Raw genomic sequence first — 18635 nt, forward strand, 5'->3', positions numbered from 1 at the left:
AGGGAGTGTCACTGCTGGAGTTGTGCATCTCCATGACAGCATCAGGCCTTGGGGTGGGTACATAGGCCCCTGATGCATGACCCCTTGTCCTCTAAGAACTCAGTTTTGTGGGGGGATGAAATCCAGAAATAGTACAGGTGTGGATTAGCATTATATACTTTGTAATGTATCTCCTTTGGCTGTTGAGAACCTACTAGAGGGAAGTAACTGAGGAGGCTCCTACAGAATATCAGGAAGGGCTTTATCAAGAAGATGGGTCTTAAGTTGGATTCTGCATGTGGTCAGTGGGATGTTCCTAAACAGAAGTAGGGAGTTGAGATGATGGCATGAAATGTGGCTGGAAATCATCAAGCATGTGGTTGTCAAGTTCATCAACTTGTGAAAGGCCTTAAATGGTAAGACAAGGAGTTTAGGCATTCTTTGGTAAATAAAGGTGAATTCCTGAAGGTTTTTAAGCAGGATGGTGACTTAGACAATTTTCCTTACCTACAGTATGCTGAGGGAATATCTTCAGTGTAGGGGAGGAGCATTTCACAATTTACTTCTAAATTTTGAGGACCCAGTGATTGACCAAAGAATTGGGTAGATTTGTTGGATAAAAAAGGGAAGGAAATTAGCGGTGTTGCAAAGGGGAAACATCATGAGTGAGGGCATAACAGGAGTGGAAACTTAAGATGTTAAAGTTCAGAGTGGTCTGTGAAATTTACATGCCAGAAGAAGAAACCTATAGAAGACAAATCTGAAGAACTTGAGATTCCATTCCAATTAAACTATTTAAATATAAAAGCACTAAGTGGGGACTTCATAATAGCATTATGTGCCAATTTTTTTTAAAGATCTTCTTAGAACTTCTTGTCTCATATCTGTGAATTATTTTCACGTGTCTATTTTTAAATGCTCAGAACAGATACTACATTTTTTTTAACTGTCAGAGTTAGAAAATATTTAACTTATAATACTTTTTGTTTTACTATAAACCTTTAGAGCAGGGAACTCTTAGAGTAGGAAGATACCTCAAGGAGTATCTGATCCAGCCCCTCATTTTACAGATGGCAAAAGTTAGGCGCAGAAAGGATGAACAACTCTGTTAAGGTGATAATGCTTTCAGTAGCCCATCCAAGACTACAGCCTGGTTCTTTTGATGCTGAGTCAGATGCTTTTTCCTATACTATGCTGATCCTAGTTAAAGAAAATCTAGATGATGGCTCCCTAAGACAGTCATGTTTTTCAGGTATATTGCCGTTGACTCTAGCTGGTTGTAGATGTGAAACAAGAGCAGTAATTAACAAATAACAAGTCAAGCTAGAAACATAGAAAAGGAGCCACACTGTCTTTCGTGTTGCTTTCCTACAAATCCCTGGCTGTTTGCATGTTGTTCTTCATTCTAGAGATTGTTTTAGGAAATTTTGGAGTGATTTTGTGCAAAGAAGGTTGGGATATTAGAGGTGGAGAACAAAGCTCAAAGGTAACTACTACAAGCAGAAACCAAATGTCAGTGGGACTAAGGGTGTCAGGAGAGCCAGGATCCCCTTTGCCATGCTCGTCAGAGTTTCTTCCAGTTTCTCTGTGAACACTAAATACCTAATTGATGAATAATAGGTGAGCTAGTGGATGAATGAAGAACTCGGTTGCTTCCTCTTCTCTAATTTAACTCCATACATTTTCAAGCATTTTTTCCCTAAATAGTGAGATCAAAGGATAGAGAGCATTTATTGTACATGCGTTACTCATTATAGAAATTAAACTCTTACCAGATTGACAGGACACCGTTGGTTCTTCAACCATTCACCTGGACATGAAAATCATGTGTTGTGTCTGTTCCTCAGATGTCAACTGTGTCCTTAGGCTCCAGCTCTTGAATTCACATTTGTTTTTGCCACTTGGGCTTTCCTCTTGCTGGCCTGTCCCCCTTGCAGGGCCCAGCATTTGGGGCTTCTTTTTCTGCCTTCTTTCCTTTCTGTTCTTCCCACTTTCTCTCTGGAGCAACAACAAATCCCTCTCTTCTCATTCCTGATTTAGCCACCTTCTTTTCTTACTGAGCCTGTGCTCAGAGTCTCACTCATCCATGTATTTCTCCTGAAAGATACATCTTTTTCTAAAGGTTTATTTTCTAAATTTTCTTAAAAATTCCCTAATAGGAATTGTTGTCTATCTTTTTTCTTTTAAAAGTAGTTTTGGTGTATATAGAATGTCAGTACAATATTGTAATACAATTGGAACATTGACAGATGTTCCCAAACCCTTAACTAAGGATTTAGCCACTCAGGTAATACAACGAAATGGTGGCACACAATGCTAAATTAGACCCTTGGCCATGGTGGTATTGGACTTGAACTGTATTTTTAATTTCTTTAGTATATTCACTTTTGAAAGTTGGCTCCAGATCTTCCATTCCTCCTCTCCACCATATTCCTTCCATTTACAGCCAGCCCAGACACACTGGGAAGAAGCAGGGCTTGTTTTCAACATCCTCTCCCCACCCCTTCCTGAGCCTACTCTCCTGATTCCTCAGTTCTTTCCTGGGAAGCATCTCTGTCCTTCCCTTACTAATCTCCATAGTATCCTCAACTCTGCCTTCTCTTGACAAGTGCTTTGGGCCTTTCCTGGACCAGGCTTTCATCTCTTCCCTGTGTCCCTCCAGCCCCTCATACTCTTTCTCTATACTCCTCAATTTGATGTTATCCCTCCTAGGAAACTTACACTTTAATAGGCAGTGTCTGGAAACAGTGCCCAAAATGTCAGTGGTGGGGACTGGAGAGTACAGTGGCAGGCCCTTTGTCATCCTTCAAACCATGACATTTATTCATTCACTCATTCATTTATTCTGTCTGACAGCATGTATTTGTTCACCTGGTCAGCTTTACTGATGCTTACTATATACTAGACTTTTTCTTAAGTACCTGCAGAGGAACTAAAAAGAGTGTTGAACATTCTTGCCTTTTAGGAGTTTTCAATCTAAGTGGGGAAATTAAAAATTTACCCAAATACTAAAAATAATTGCAACAGAAGGCACAATAAGATAAAAAACTTAGGAATGACATAGACTTGGCTATCATGCATTACAATCCCCCAAGCAACTTTTTAAAAATAGGAACTCTTGGGTCCCATCTTTTGAGAGAGGCAGATCATGACTAGGTAGAAGAGAGCATTTTTCAGTTTAGGGGAAATGGTAAGCCAGTACATACTCAGCTTGTTTGGGAACAGGCTGGGGTGACCCCGCCAGGCTAGGTAGGGGTGGGGAGGCAGAACTGACAAGAGACTGTCAGGTATTCCCCATTTCTGACAGTCCTGATTTCAGCGTGCTGTAGAGCACTCATTTATGAAGCATCTCTGTTAATCATGGTCCATTGCCCTTCCCTCCATGCTCATCTGGGTATCCATTTGAGAGGCTAGAAATTGCGTGGCATCCGAAGCTGGTAAAGCTCCTAGTACGTCTGCCAGAGAGGCAGGAGTACCAGCCAGACTTGCCCTGGCTGGCTCACTTTAAATCTCTTTAAAGCAGAACTGTTTTATCTTCCATGTTTTCCCTGAAGGGGGCTACCTGGTGCATTTCAGAATGCATTAGCTTATGCATTCCTGTTCCTGCTGAACCCGCTCATCCCAAATGCAGCTGTTTGCATCATTGCTGTTTTTGTGTTCTGCATCAGATTTCAGCACTCTTATCGGGTCACTAGCATATGGTTATTTATTTATCATTTCTCACTTCCTTTTAAAAAATTCAAGACACTCACTTTTTAGATATCTAATAGTCTTGTCCTTATTTAGTGCTGTTACCTTACACATGCATTTGTTCTATATTTTCAGGTTCTTTTTAAAATTTAATTACATCTTTAAAAACAAACTCCTGTGCAGTATAGGGCTTGTTGTTGTTAGAGTAACACCACTTTTGAAGAGGAATCTGAGATACTTTCAGTTGCTAATGCAGGGTTCCCTATCTAGTTAGTGTTCTTCTAACTACTGTGTTTTAGATCAATAGCTACGTAGCATTTGAGGTGTTGATACTGAGCAGCCTGGTTCACATTTAAATTCCTATTTGGACCTGTTACATTTTATATACTTAGTTCTGTAGAGACAGCCTTTCTCTGCATTTGTTATATAATTATAATGATCAATTTATATACTCGTGTCCAAAATTCCCTGATTTCACCTTGGAAACATATTGGGACAGGATCCATAAAGGACTTCTTCATTTTATATTTATTTGGGAACTGTAGAACCATTTCTTTGGGTTAGCAGGCCCAAGTAAATCACATCTGACTGAGCTTTTAAGAAACTTAAGTGATTTTTTGGCTCAGATGGTAAAGCATCTACCTGCAATGCGGGAGACCCAGGTTCATTCCCTGGGTCGGGAAGATCCCCTGGAGAAGGAAATGGCAACCCTCCAGTACTCGTGCCTAAAAAATTCCATGGACAGAGGAGCCTGGTGGGCTACAGTCCATGGGGTCGCAAAGAGTCGGACACGACTGAGTGACTTCACACTCACACTCACTCAGTTTCAGAAATATTTATGCTTTTAGTATCATCATTTTAAAATTATAAAAATGGACTTGTCTGCAAAAGCGTCACTCTGCTGAAGGGAATCACAGGGAGCAAGAGCAGAACCAGCCGTGTCTCTGGATCCCTAGCTTCTGTGTTCCTACTATTCCCACAACCCAAGTACATCCTCAAATCCCTGCATTATCACTATAGGGAAAGCTCTAAATACAATAATAAACATGCATTTTCAACCCACTTTTTTTTTTTTAACTGTTTAGTCTTTTGTTATATTTCCAGAAGTATTTTTCTCTTTGCCTTTTCATACTATCCAAATAACCCCTCTCCTTGACAGTCAAGAGTCCAGTGCAGCTTTTAGCTGTTTATGCTCTAAAAACATGAAATTAACATATCAGGTAAACTTCACACTTCTCCTTCATGCCCAGATTGATGTAAATCAAATTTTACATTAATTAGAGCACATACATCTTTTAGCCTGTGGAAATTTACGTTTTCCACTCAAGTAAAATGCCATAGGGTGTTTTGTTTGTTTCATTATTTAGACATGGAAATTTTTTGAGCTTTGTTCCTACTTGCATTGCTACCTGATTTATTAGTCTTATTTCTTCTAAAATTTTTATTTCAAGGTCATTCAGTCTCAGATTCTTTCTTTTTTTCTATCAAGTAAAATATTATATATAAATAATTATTACAATATTGTATTTTTACTATAAAAACCATCAGTCAATCACCAAGAATTTTTTATCTATCATTGCATTAGAAAGAAACAATTATATATAATGAAATATGCTGTTGGCAGAATTGCTGTTAGCATTTATCCTAAATTCTATTATTTCAATCAACATTACTCTCACTAATTGGTTATTTCACCCAACTCCTCTGACATATGTTAAATTCTGTTACTCTTGAGTAGTCTTTCAAACTAAGGGTTTTAACTCATTAATGGTTCCGAAAATCAGCCTCAAGACAAGGTGTGTTTTTTAAAAAATGGAATAGATTAGAAAAGAAACATTGGAGTACATCTCTGGTAGTAAGGGTAAATATCCTTTGACGAAACTTTTGTTTTAATTATATATACTTTGTTTCACACACATATACACACATAAGCTTATATTGAAGTCATGGTGTAACACTTTTTTCTTAGTGTAGGTGTCAGTCATAGAAGGTTTAAAAGTCACTTTAAGCATTTAAGAACTGTAGAAATGTTCTTCTGACTCATTGGCTTGAAACGTTAGGATTTTTTTTGATATGACCCCAAAAAGTCCATGAGGAGGGTTAAGTGTTATATATGTTTAACAGAAGTGGATATGAAAATAGTGTTGTAGAGAACTTATTCAAGTCACCTTTACAAGGTAAAATTAAGTAGGTATCTAAACAGTATTAGATTTTAAATCTCAGAATGGACTCTGGTTGCAACATAAGTTCCAAGCTCTACAGCTCCCTTCTGCAGAGATGATAATCATCCACTTAGAGACTGATCTCAGAGACCTCTCTGCTTGAATTGTCACCTGGCTATCACCAAAATGTCTCCAAATTGAGAGCCCCTCTGGGAGGAGAATGTAGCTGGCAGTTCCCAACTCCACTCAGTCATGTCCCCTAACATCATGAAGATTTCAGGAATCAAAAGGAGCTCTTCCTTAGGAAGAGAGTGAACCAGATCTCCTACTTGACTATGAGTGAGGTCTGTGGGAGCAAGTGTCTTGTGTATTCCCTTCACATACTTCTAGTGTTAACAAGTGTCTGCACGAGGGAGTCCTTCATTCATGCAGCTTATGGCTTTGGTAAACGAGTCCTTCTCTTCAGAGATCCTTTCCCTGACCAAGTCCTTCCACAAAGTCCACCCTTATAAGTTCATGTTGATTTTTATGTCTTATACTTAACTAATTGTTGACAATTCACTTGCTAAGTTTTGTCTCTTTCTTTCTCCCAAACCTGTCTTCCTTAGATTTGCAAGTATAGTTGAATATCTCCCTCATGCATTCATATTTTTTAAAAGTAGTTACCTGAATACCCATTCTTTGTGCTCCTTCCCCTCCAGAAGCTCTCAGAAACTATACTATGGTAATAAATTTAGTAAGTCTCTGTGGTGCAACAGAACAGGACAGTCCCTCTTCCTTCTGAGGCAGTGCCTTGAGGTGCCAATGCCTTCTTTGAGCACAGCCTTTGCACTGGGGAATTTTATAAAATGACTCCTTTGAGCTTAAATAAAAGAACAAACTGGGGCTACGATGTAGCATTTCTAGACCTCCTTTGGACTTGTATTTCATTTATATCATCAATTAAAAAGCAGTAAATGGCTTCTTTTTTAATGGAAGTGCTTTGTTGCTTAGAAAACAACAACTGGCCACTGAGTATAACCGGAAACAAGTTCTCCGACACCATTTTACAGAATGGCAGCACTGGCATCGTGCAGAGATCCTAAAGAGAGAACTAGCCGTAACAAAGGAGGAAACCAGGAAGAAAATGAATGAGCTGCTGGAGGCAGCATCACTAGGGAAACTCAGTGCAAACATGTCATCAAGCATCAGTCTGCTTGATGAGGCAACAGCTATGGAGGATCCACCTAGAAATGGAGAGGTAAGATGTTTTTCCTTTGCTTAGTCTTCCTGCTTATTACATACTTGGATTTAGCTTTGTCCTTGTATAGCCTAGACTATTCACTTGGTAAAGAGTCCACCTGCATTGAGGGAGACCCCAGTTCAATTCCTGGGTCGGGAAGTTCCCCTGGAGAAAGGGATAGGCTACCCACTCCAGGACTCTTGGGCTTCCCTGGTGGTTCAGTGGTAAAGACTCTGCCTGCAGTGTGGGAGACTAGGTTCGATCCCTGGGTTGGGAAGATCCCCTGGAGGAGGGCATGGCAGCCCACTCCAGTATTTTTGCCTGGAGAATCCCCATGGACAGAGGAGCCTGGTGGGCTACAGTCCATGGGGTTGCAAAGAGCTGGACCCGACTGAGCGACTAAGCACAGCAGAGCACAGCCTGGACCGTGCTGTTGTCAGATGTCCTGGCCTGGGCCGTCTAAAAGGTGAGAGCTGCTGCCATGCACAAAGGTTGCCTTTCCGTCAGTGTTGACTGTCTTGAACTGAGTCTTCTTTTATAATCACGTATAAACTTTGGAATAGTTGAAATTTGGTAGGGACAGGGAATTTAAAACAACTAAGAGAAAGATTCCAGCTGAGAACAGATGTATAAAGCATTGTTTAGAATTCTTGAACCTCTTATTTGATCGTGAGACATTTCTTTTGTAAATGAGCTTGTGATTTATAAGAGGGTAATGTCTAGTTTTAATTTTCCTAATAAGAATTCATATGTATTAATTGTAGCAATTGGCAGGAAAAGGAAAGGGAAAGGAAAGGGAAGTCGCTCAGTCGTGTCCGACTCTTTGCGACCCCATGGACTGTAGCCTACCAGGCTCCTCCGTCCAGGGGATTCTCCAGGCAAGAATACTGGAGTGGTTTGCCATTTCCTTCTCCAGGGGATCTTCCCGACCCAGGGATCGAACCCAGGTCTCCCGCATTGGAGGCAGACGCTTTAACCTCTGAGCCACCAGGGAAGTCAAAGAAAATGACAAAAAGGAAAAAGAAATTAATGTATATACAAAATAGAAACGGATTCACAGAGGAAAAGTAAAAAATAGGAAAAAGAAAAAAATAGGCAATAATTCCATCATTTAGAGATAACCACTTGCCAGGTGGTGCTCGTGGTAAAGAACCTGCCTGCCAGTGTATGACATGCAGGAGAAACAGGTTTGATCCCTGGGTCAGGAAGATCCCCTGGAGGAGGAATTGGCAACCCACTCCAATATTCTTGCCTGGAAAATTCCGTTGACAGAGGAGCCTGGCAGGCTACAGTCCATGGGGTCATAAAGAATTGGTCATGACTGAGAATGCACACACACACCAATAACACGTTGATGTATATAGGCTGGTCTTTTCTCTATTCAAGCATATGCAGATTTTTCTCTTTAATGCTATTTAGCTTTTAAATTTTCTTCAGTCAAGTCATTGAGGACATCTAATTTGCCATAATACAGGAAAAGGAAGGCCTAGTTGATTTACAATATTTTATTAGTGTCAGGTATATAACACAAGTGATTCAGTTATATATACATATTTTTCAGATTATTTTCCATTATAGGTTATTGTAAGATAATTGCATATAGTTCCTTGTGCCCTTGTTGATATCTCTTTTATACATAGTAGTTTGTATCCGTTAATCCCCTACTCCTAATTTATCTCTCCCCTTCCCCTTTACCCTTTGGTAACCGTAAGTTTGTTTTCTATGTCCATGAATCTGTTTCTGTTTTGTGTATACATTCATTTGTATTGTTTTTTAGACTCTATACATAAATGATATCACATAATATTTGTCTTTCTCTGACTTGTTAGTATGATATTATCTAGGTCCATGTTGCTGCAAATGGGAATATTTCATTCTTTTTTATGGCTGAGTAATCTTCTGCTGTATTTATATACATCACATCTTCTAAAACCAATTGTCTATTGATGGGCACTTGAGTTGTTTCCAAATCTTGGTTGTTGTAAATAGTGTTGCTATGTTAGTTTTTTAAGGGAACTGTACTGTTTTCCACAGTGGATGCACCAATTTACATTCCCACCAATAGTGTATAAGGATTCCCTTTTCTTCACACCGTCTTCAGCATTTATTATTTGTGGACTTTTTGATGATGGCCACTTTGACCAGTATGAGGTGATACCTGATTGTGGCTTTGATTTGCATTTCTCTGATAATTAGTGATGTTGAGCATCTTTCATGTGCCTGTTGGCCACCTGTATGTCGTCTTTAGATAAATGTCTGTTTAGGTCTTTTGCCAACTTTTTATTGGGTTGTTTGCTTTTTTGATATTGAGGTGTATGCACTGTTGTATATTTTGGATATTAACCCCTTGTCGGTTGCATTGTTTGCAAATATTTTCTTCCATTTAGTGGACTGTCTTTTTGTTTTGTTGATGGTTTCTTTTGCTGTGCAAAAGCTTTTTAGTTTGAGTAGGATTACTTTTGCTTTTATTTCTTTTGTTTTGGGAGCCTGATCTAAGATAATACAGCTATGATTTATGTCCAGTTTGCCTATGTTCTCATCTAGGAGTTTTATGATGTCATGTCTTATATTTAGGTCTTTAAACCATTTTGAATTTATTTTTATATGTGGTGTGAAGAAATATTCTAATTTCAGTGATTTACGTGAGACTGGCCAGCTTTCCAAATACCACTTGCTGAAGAGACTTTTTTCTCCCTTGTATACTCTTGCCTCCTTGGTTAGAGATTAATCTGCTATAGGTGTGTGAGCTTATTTCTGAGCTCTATATTCTGTTCCATTGTCCTGTATGTCTGTTTTTGTGGCAGTACCATGCTGTTTTGATTACTGTAGCTTTGTAGTATAGACTGCAGTCTGGAAGTGCTATGCCTTCAACTTGATCCTTTTTCCTCAGGACTGCTTTGGCAATTCTGGCTCTTTCATGATTCCATATAAATTTTAGGATTATTTGTTATAGTTCTGTGGAAAATGTCATGAATATTTTGATAGGGATTGCATTTAATCTGTAGATTGCTTTGGGTAGCACGGCCATATTAATAATATTCTTCCAATTCAAGAGCATAGGATATCTTCCTGTTTCTTTGAATCATCCTCAGCTTCTTTTATCAATGTTTTGTAGTTTTCAGGCCTTTCACTTCCTTGGTTAAGCTTATTTCTAGGTTTCTTTTTTATGTAGTTTTATTTATTTATTCATTTATAATTGAAGTATAATTAATTTTCAGTGTTGTGCCAACATGATGCACTTTTAAATGGAATTTTTTTTTTTTTGCTTTCTGATATTTCATTGTTAGTATAAAGAAATGCAGCAGATTTAAATATGTTAATCTTATATCTTGCCACTTTACTGAATTTCTTTGGGTTTTTTTGGCTGCACTGCACAGTAGGGATGTGTGCATCCCTTGACCACGGATGGAACCTGTGCCCTGTGTAGTGGAAGTGTGGAGTCCTAACCACTGGACCACCAGGGAAGTTCCCTTACTAGATTCATTTATTATTTCTAATAGTTTGTGTACAAAGTCTTTATGGTTTTCTGTATAGAGAATCATGTCTTCTGCAAACAGTGACAGTTTTACCTCTTCTCTTCCGATTTGAATACCTTTTATTTCTCTTTCTTGTTGATTGCTGTCGCTTTCCAATAATATGTTGAATAGCAATGGTGAGAGTGGGCATCCTTGTCTTGTTCCTGAATTTAGTGGGGAGGCTCTCAGCTTTACACAATTGAGTATTATCTTGGCTGTGGTTTATCATAAATGACTTTTATTATGTTGAGATATGTTCCTCTATAGCCACTTTGGTGAGAATATACTTTTCTACTTATAATAATGTGATCTGTTTTTCTGAAATTATTTTCCACAATGTAATGAGAGTTTTCTGTGTCACTAAATCTACTTCTACAACAGTAGTTTCCAACTGAGAGTATAACACAGACTCAGACCTATGAAATCAGAATTTCTGGGTGTGGGGCACCATGGTTTTCTTTTTAAGTTCCATGGGTGAACTTAATGAATAAGCCCTGGTTAAGGACTTGTCATTCTGTGCCATTGTGTTTAATGACTGCTTGAAACTCTATCATGAACCACAAGCTAGACTCTTCTCTGTTGCTAGGCATTTAACTTGTTCCTAGTTTACCACTTTTATACACAAAGCCTTAGTGAACAAGTAGCTAAGTCTTTGCACACATCCATAAGCCTTTACTTTGGATAAATACCTAAAAATAGAATGCACATTTTAAAGACTTTTACCAAATGGCCCTTCAAGGAAGGTTGTTTCAAAGAAGTACCTGTTTTCCTGTTTGATACCATGTTTATTATTTTTGCCAAGTTGACAGGTAAAATATTTTTCATGTTACTGTTGCTTCAACATTTGCATTTTTTATTACTAGTGAGGTTAAGCATTTTTTATACTGACCATTTATATATATATATATATCTGAAAATGAGTATAGAAAAGTTAATAGTGATTTGTCTCATCATACATTTTGTCCATTTTTATCCTTGATTATATACCCTTTTGTGATTTATAGGAACTCTATGTTTTTAAGACTATTGATGCTTTTATTATCATTTATTTTGCAATTTTTTTTCATTTTATTATTTGTCTTGATTTATTTGTGTAGTTTGGTACTGTATACAGTTAAGTTTCATTTTGTTTTTTAATTGGTCTGTCATATTTGAATATTTTTTCTGGTTGTACATTTATTTTAAATTCTGTGTTCTAAGTATACAGTAATCTGTAGGGAAACCTGTTGAACTCATTTTCTTTTTTTTTTAATTTTTATTTTATATTGGAGTATCATTGATTAACAATACTGTGTTATTTTCAGGTGTACAGCAAAGTGATTCAGTTATACATATACATGTATCTATTCTTTTTCAAATTCTTTTCCCATTTAGGTTTTTACAAGATATTGAGCCAAGTTCCATGTTCTAGACAGTAGGTCCTTATTGGTTATCTATTTAAATATAGCAGTGTGTATACGTTAATCTCAAACTCTCAATATATCCCTCCCTCAACCCTTCCTCTCTGATGAACCGTAAGTTCATTCTCTAAGTATACTGTTCAGTTCAGTCGCTCAGTCGTGTCCAACTCTTTGCAACCCCATGAACCACAGCATGCCAGGCCTCCCTGTCCATCACCAACTCCCAGAGTCCACCCAAACCAATGTCCATCAAGTTGATGATGCCATCCACTATCTTATCCTCTGTCGTCCCCTTCTCCTCCTGCCCTCAATTTTTCCCAGCAGCAGGGTCTTTTCAAATGAGTCAGCTCTTCGCATCAGGTGGCCAAAGTATTGGAGTTTCAGCTTCAACATCAGTCCTTCCAATGGATACCCAGCACTGATCTCCTTTAGGATGGACTGGTTGGATCTCCTTTCAGTCCAAGGGACTCTCAAGAGTCTTCTCCAACACCACAGTTCAAAAGCATCAATTCTTCAGTGCTCAGCTTTCTTTATAGTCCAACTCTCACATCCATACATGACTACTGGAAAAATCATAGCTTTGACTATATGGAACTTTTTGGCAAAGTAATGTCTCTGCTTTATAATATGCTGTCTAGGTTGACCATAACTTTCCTTCCAAGGAGTAAGCGTCTTTTAATTTCATTGCTGCAATCACCATCTGCAGTGATTTTGGAGCCCAGAAAAATAAAGTCTGACACTGTTTCCACTGTTTGCCCATCTGTTGGCATGAAGTGATGGGACCGGATGCCACGATCTTAGTTTTCTGAACGTTGAGCTTTAAGCCAACTTTTTCACTCTCCTCTTTCACTTTCATCAAGAGGCTCTTTAGTTCTTCTTCGCTTTCTGCCATAAGGGTGGTGTCATCTGCGTATCTGAGGTTATTGATATTTCTCCCGGCAATCTTGATTCCAGCTTGTGCTTCCTCCAGCCCAGCGTTTCTCATGATGTACTCATATGTACTTTGCATATAAGTTAAATAAGCAGGGTGACAATATATAGCCTTGACGTACTCCTTTTCCTATTTGGAACCAGTCTGTTATTCCATGTCCAGTTCTAACTGTTGCTTCCTGACCTGCATACAGGTTTCTCAAGAGGCAGGTCAGGTGGTCTGGTATGCCCGTCTCTTTCAGAATTTTCCACAGTTTATTGTGACCCACACAGTCAAAGGCTTTGGCATAGTCAATAAAGCAGAGGTAGATGTTTTTCTGGAACTCTCTTGCTTTTTCGATGATCCAGCGGTTATTGGCAATTTGATCTCTGGTTCCTCTGCCTTTTCTAAAACCAGCTTGAACATCTGGAATTTCACGGTTCACGTATTGCTGAAGCCTGGCTTGGAGAATCTAAAGCATTACTTTACTAGCATGTGAGATGAGTGCAATTGTGTGGTAGTTTGAGCATTCTTTGGCATTGCCTTTCTTTGGGATTGGAATGAAAACTGACCTTTTCCAGTCCTGTAGCCACTACTGAGTTTTCCCTATTTGCTGGCATATTGAGTGTAGCACTTTCACAGCGTCATCTTTCAGGATTTGAAAGAGCTCAACTGGAATTCCATCACCTCCACTAGCTTTGTTCATAGTGATGCTTCCTAAGGCCCACTTGACTTCACATTCCAGGATGTCTGGCTCTAGGTGAGTGATCACACCATCGTGATTATCTGGATCGTGAAGATCTTTTTTGTACAGTTCTTCTGTGTATTCTTGCCACCTCTTCTTAATATCTTCTGCTTCTGTTAGGTCCATACTATTTTTGTCCTTTATTGAGCCCATCTTTGCATGAAATGTTCCCTTGGTATTTCTCATTTTCTTGAAGAGATCTCTAGTCTTTCCCATTCTATTGTTTTCCTCTATTTCTTTGCACTGATCACTGAGGAAGGCTTTCTTATCTCTTTTGCTGTTCTTTGGAACTCTGCATTCAAATGGGAATATCTTTCCTTTTCTCCTTTGCTTTTCACGTCCCGTCTTTTCACAGCCATTTGTAAGGCCTCCTCAGACAGCCATTTTGCTTTTTTGCATTTCTTTTTCTTGGGGATGGTCTTGATTCCTGTCTTTTGTACAATGTCACAAACTTCCGTCCATAGTTCATCAGGCATTCTGTCTATTAGATCTAGTCCCTTAAATCTATTTCTCACTTCCACTGTATAGTCATAAGGGATTTGATTTAGGTCATACCTGAATGGTCTAGTGATTTTCTCCACTTTCTTCAATTTCAGTCTGAATTTGGCAATAAGGAGTTCATGATCCAAGCCACAGTCACTTCCAGTCTTGTTTTTGCTGACTGTATAAGAACTTCTCCATCTTTGGCTGCAAAGAATATAATCAATCTGATTTCGGTGTCAACCATCTGGTGATGTCCATGTGTAGAGTCTTCTCTTGTGTTGTTGGAATAGGGTGTTTGCTATGACCAGTGCGTTCTCTTGGCAGAACTCTATTAGCCTTTGCCCTGCTTCATTCTGTACTCCAAAGCCAAATTTGCCTGTTACTCCAGGTGTTTCTTGACTTCCTACTTTGTGTGAAGCCTTTTACATCACAAAGTTCCACTGTTATCTTCAAATGGAAGAAGTCAGCAGAAAGTCCTTTGTTACCTGCATAAAACAGAAAAATTGCTACATGCATATATAATTTAGACTCAAGAAAAAGGTCTTCAGATCTCTGAAGTCAAGATAAAAGATTTAAAAGATAAAGTTGTAAAAAGTAGAACAAATGAAAATAAAAGGCTGTAATAGACTCTATAGATTACTAAATAAATTCTGATCTTGCCCAGAGTATACAGTGTAACATGAACAAATGAATATATAAAATCTATACTTAGATGCTCAGTAATTATACTGTCAGAGGAACATATGTACCATGAACATATATCTTATACCTTGAAGTTTTTTGAAATTATCAGTTAGCTAATAGAGGTGATTTTCTCTAATTGAGCCAGACTGTTCAGTCCTGTTCTGTTAAGTACAATCTGTACCATTAAGATTTTCTTTCATTCTCTTATTTTCACCTTAAAAAGTTACCATGATCCAAAAGAAATCTTTTTGCTGTACTCAAGGCTTTTATAGTCTTGCTGGGTTAATAATGCATCATCACCACAAACTTTAAAAGGGCCTAAAACACATACCCTGCTTGACACCCAATTGCTTAAGCAAGTGTTCTCATGAATAAATGTCCACTGACATTTCTAAAATAGAAAGCTATTTTTTAAAGTATTTTAACATTTCAGAGTTTCCATATATTACATCTTTCACTTTCGCTGAGTCTATGGAAAATATTTCCATCATCATGAAAATTCCCTTTGAGTTCCCAAGTATGGCGCCCTGATGGAGCTAGAAGCTTCAATGATACAAGATAGTTCATGGTATTTTTCTCCTAACACCACTGCAGATGACAGAATCAAAAACTGATCAGACCTTAGACCATGGAATCAAACTATTCTAGAAGAAACATTTTAACTGTGACATTATTTTAACCAGCATAACCTTTTCTGATTAACGAGTCTGTTTCTTTCCCATCTGTGTAGAATTTGTAATTGAGTACAACACCTTAATCTGTTAAATGAGATTTATGTGATAAAGCCTTAAAAACTATTAAGCCATATGCTAATACAAAATATTATTAGGTAGCATTAGTCTTATATAATGTAGATATTTGCCCAGTGGGCTTGCAAACACTTCCCACAAATAAATTCTTTGGAATAGCTGGAGACAGTATGGTTTAATCCAGGTCTTTATCCTGAAATAGATAAATACCCTGTGATTAATTTATTAGTGGCAAGAGAGACATTGGAAGAACTGTCATTAAAGAGCTGTTATTATTAAAGAGCTATTATTGATTTGTAAAGTTTTTCCTTAGTTGTCAAACATTCTTGAGAAAGAATATATACTTGCCATAATATTTTCAATTTCCTGCAAAGTGAAAGTGTTAGTTGCTCAGTTGGGTCTGATTATTTGCGACCCCATGGACTGCAGCCCACCAGGCTCCTCTGTCCATGGAATTTTCCAGGCGAGAATACTGGAGTGGGTAGCTATTCCCTTCTCCAGGGGATCTTCCCAACCCAGGAATCAAACCTGGGTCTCCTGCATTGCAGGCAGATTCTTTACCATCTGAGCCACCAGGGAAGCTCATTTCCTGCAAAATTCAGGGTGAGTTCATGCAGATTAAATTCCTGGGATGTATATCTGGAGTAATCATGCCCAATTTCTAAATGATCTATCCAAATTAGATATTTCTAAGAGCACGTTTTTCTGATCACAGATATCCTGGCCATGGCAATAGTTCCTGTGATTGTACCCACTGTCCCACCAGGTTCTGTGGTGAGCAGCAGTACACATTCTAAGAGTGACTCACAAGGCTAAGACTGGCAGCCTCTGAGATAGCTGGGCGGGAGCCCAGAGCAGCCGTGGCTGGGGTCAGGGCAGTTGTGCCATTGAACTGAGTAGAGCTGAACGGGGGGAGATAGAGCTCATCAGCACAGTCCTTTAAATGGATGAGCTACAGCGTATTCCTTCTCTCTCAGGTGGCTGCTGTCCCTGCTTTGTGGAAAAAGCCTCCCTTGGGGAGCAGTGGTTGTCTGCCCAGCTGCCACCTCGGAAGACCAACAAAGAGCGTCTTGCAGGTTCCCCTCCAAAAAGCCCCTCAGGATACGTCTGACAGTAAGCCACACAAGGGCCCAGGTGATGAGCCCTCCCAACAGCCTGGTAACAAAAAGAAGTTCAGAACCAGCAGCCGGAAAGCAGAACCAGTTTGCATGGGTCATTTCCGCAACTGCCACATCTTCCAGCAGCAGCTGATTGAAAAGCAGAAGAAGAAACTTCAGGAACAGCAGAAAACAATTCTGGAGCTGAAGGAAAACCAGCGGCTGGCAGAGGCTCGGTGGGCAACAGGGCATATGCACCCACAGAGCTGCCAGCTGTCAAACCCGGGAGAAGATGAATGGGAAGGAACCTGCCAGGTGCTTCCAAAGTACGTTCATTGTATCGGAACACTCTTTGGAGTTTTTTGTTTTTTTTTTCACTTTGTGGTCAAAAGGCTCCTGAATTTTACCCAGCATTCAGACTCCATAATTGCTTATTGTGCACGTGCAAAGCAGAGAGGCCTCATACATTGTGATTGGTGTGTGAGAGGTACCAAAAGGTATTTAAGGCAAGTGGCTGCCTATAAGGATCCAGTTGTATACAGTTAGCAATTGTAGCTGCCTTTGTCTGAGGAGCTCTGTCACTCTACCACTAAAAGAGGAAAACGCTTACTTGCTCTAACTCGATTTCTGGATTCCTGATTATATTTAGGGATGAGAAGCCAGGTCAGACAATATCAGGTCTAAATGGAGCAGCCCTTGGGGATGGCTATTTACCTAGCTTAAGTCTATAGTTGTTTGAGATAAACATCTTTGAACCTAGAATAATAGTCCAGATTTCTCAAAAGCTATTTAAGATGGTTTTAGACATGCTTGTGACATACTCAGTGTGTGTGATAAATGTTAGGATAAGAAGTGGGCAGTATGTATTGATCTGAAGCACTGGGTTGGGAGTCAGAGCACCTGACTCACATCATAGACTCAGGCCAGTCACTCAACCTTTCCATGCCTCATTATACCAATTTATTGAATGGGTATAATAATACATAGTTAGAGAGTAAGGATTAATTAAAGTTTGTAAAAGACTTTGAGTTCTGAAACTGGTGATTGGTCTGAATTCTTTTCCCTTTTTTCCCCCCAGTTCACCTGTTGCTTTCCCTGGGACTGAAGGTAGTAGAAGTGACTCCCGAAATTCTCTTTCTGGACCCAGAAGGAATCCAAGGCAGTTGATGGCGCCCCATCCCATACTGAAAGGCAGGGCTATCTTGGTGGGACCTGGGTTATGGTTATCTTTCCTCCTGGAGTAGAATATGTTGGGACTGAATCCTGGCAACTGTTGGGTTTTGAGACTTAGCAGAACCTGGTCAAAGTGTAAGATGGGTAGATACGTGATGAGTAGATACACCAGAGAACACCACGACTTTTCTCCTACCCCCTCCTGCCAAACTTTCTGGTTTTCCTGGCCGATACAAAAACAAAACATTGCTGAAAGGTTTAATCATTTTTTTCTAATTTGAGATTTGGATTGTGTTTTTAAAATGGGACAATTCACAAAAAAATTCTGAGTAGCTTCTAAGAATAAACACTAAAGGTCACCTGTTATTGTACTTTTTAACATTAAAATACAGATCAGTTTACAGTAATCTACATCAAGTTATTACATCATTTTATAATGAATTGTGCCTTGATGACAGGCTTCTAGAATGAAATCTATAAACCAGACATTTTAATAACATTTTTGATGTGCATAGGAATCATTATTTAAACCAAACCATACTATGAAAAGAGAAGCATTCCTCAGAACTCACCTAGTGAAACTGCTAGTTGTTTTTACTTTGTACTTGGTCATGCACCGAACATATGTTTGTGTGAAGTGGTAGGCACTTTGACAATTTTATTGTGGCTTGTAAATCTGACTTTTTACCTGTGGTAGGATTGCTGCCCTAACAGGAAGTGATATCACCAGAAGTACACTGTGCCTGAAGTCCATTCCTGTTATTGAAAAAATCAGCAATCTATGCATTGACTCTCTCAAGTCAGCAGTTTATGACCTCTTTGTCCA

At 38.9% G+C, this 18635-nt stretch overlaps 1 protein-coding gene across 5 annotated transcripts in view; it reads left to right on the top strand.

Moving 5' to 3' along the window:
- Window positions 1-18635, top strand: part of CCDC191 (coiled-coil domain containing 191) — a 95036-nt gene that overhangs the window by 39266 nt on the left and 37135 nt on the right. For all 5 annotated transcript variants that reach the window (XR_014077436.1, XM_081572098.1, XM_081572099.1 and 2 more), the window contains 3 exons: window positions 6825-7071; window positions 16517-16962; window positions 17715-17827. Coding sequence is in view for 4 of the 5 variants with exons in the window: in XM_081572098.1 (XP_081428224.1) it covers window positions 6825-7071; window positions 16517-16962; window positions 17715-17827 (806 nt within the window). In the remaining variant the exon portion in view is untranslated. The remainder of the gene's footprint in view (window positions 1-6824; window positions 7072-16516; window positions 16963-17714; window positions 17828-18635) is intronic.

Source organism: Giraffa tippelskirchi, chromosome 2, assembly GCF_054371585.1.
Source record: "Giraffa tippelskirchi isolate mGirTip1 chromosome 2, T2T-mGirTip1v1.2.pri, whole genome shotgun sequence".
In the NCBI taxonomy this organism is placed as follows: Eukaryota; Metazoa; Chordata; class Mammalia; order Artiodactyla; family Giraffidae; genus Giraffa; species Giraffa tippelskirchi.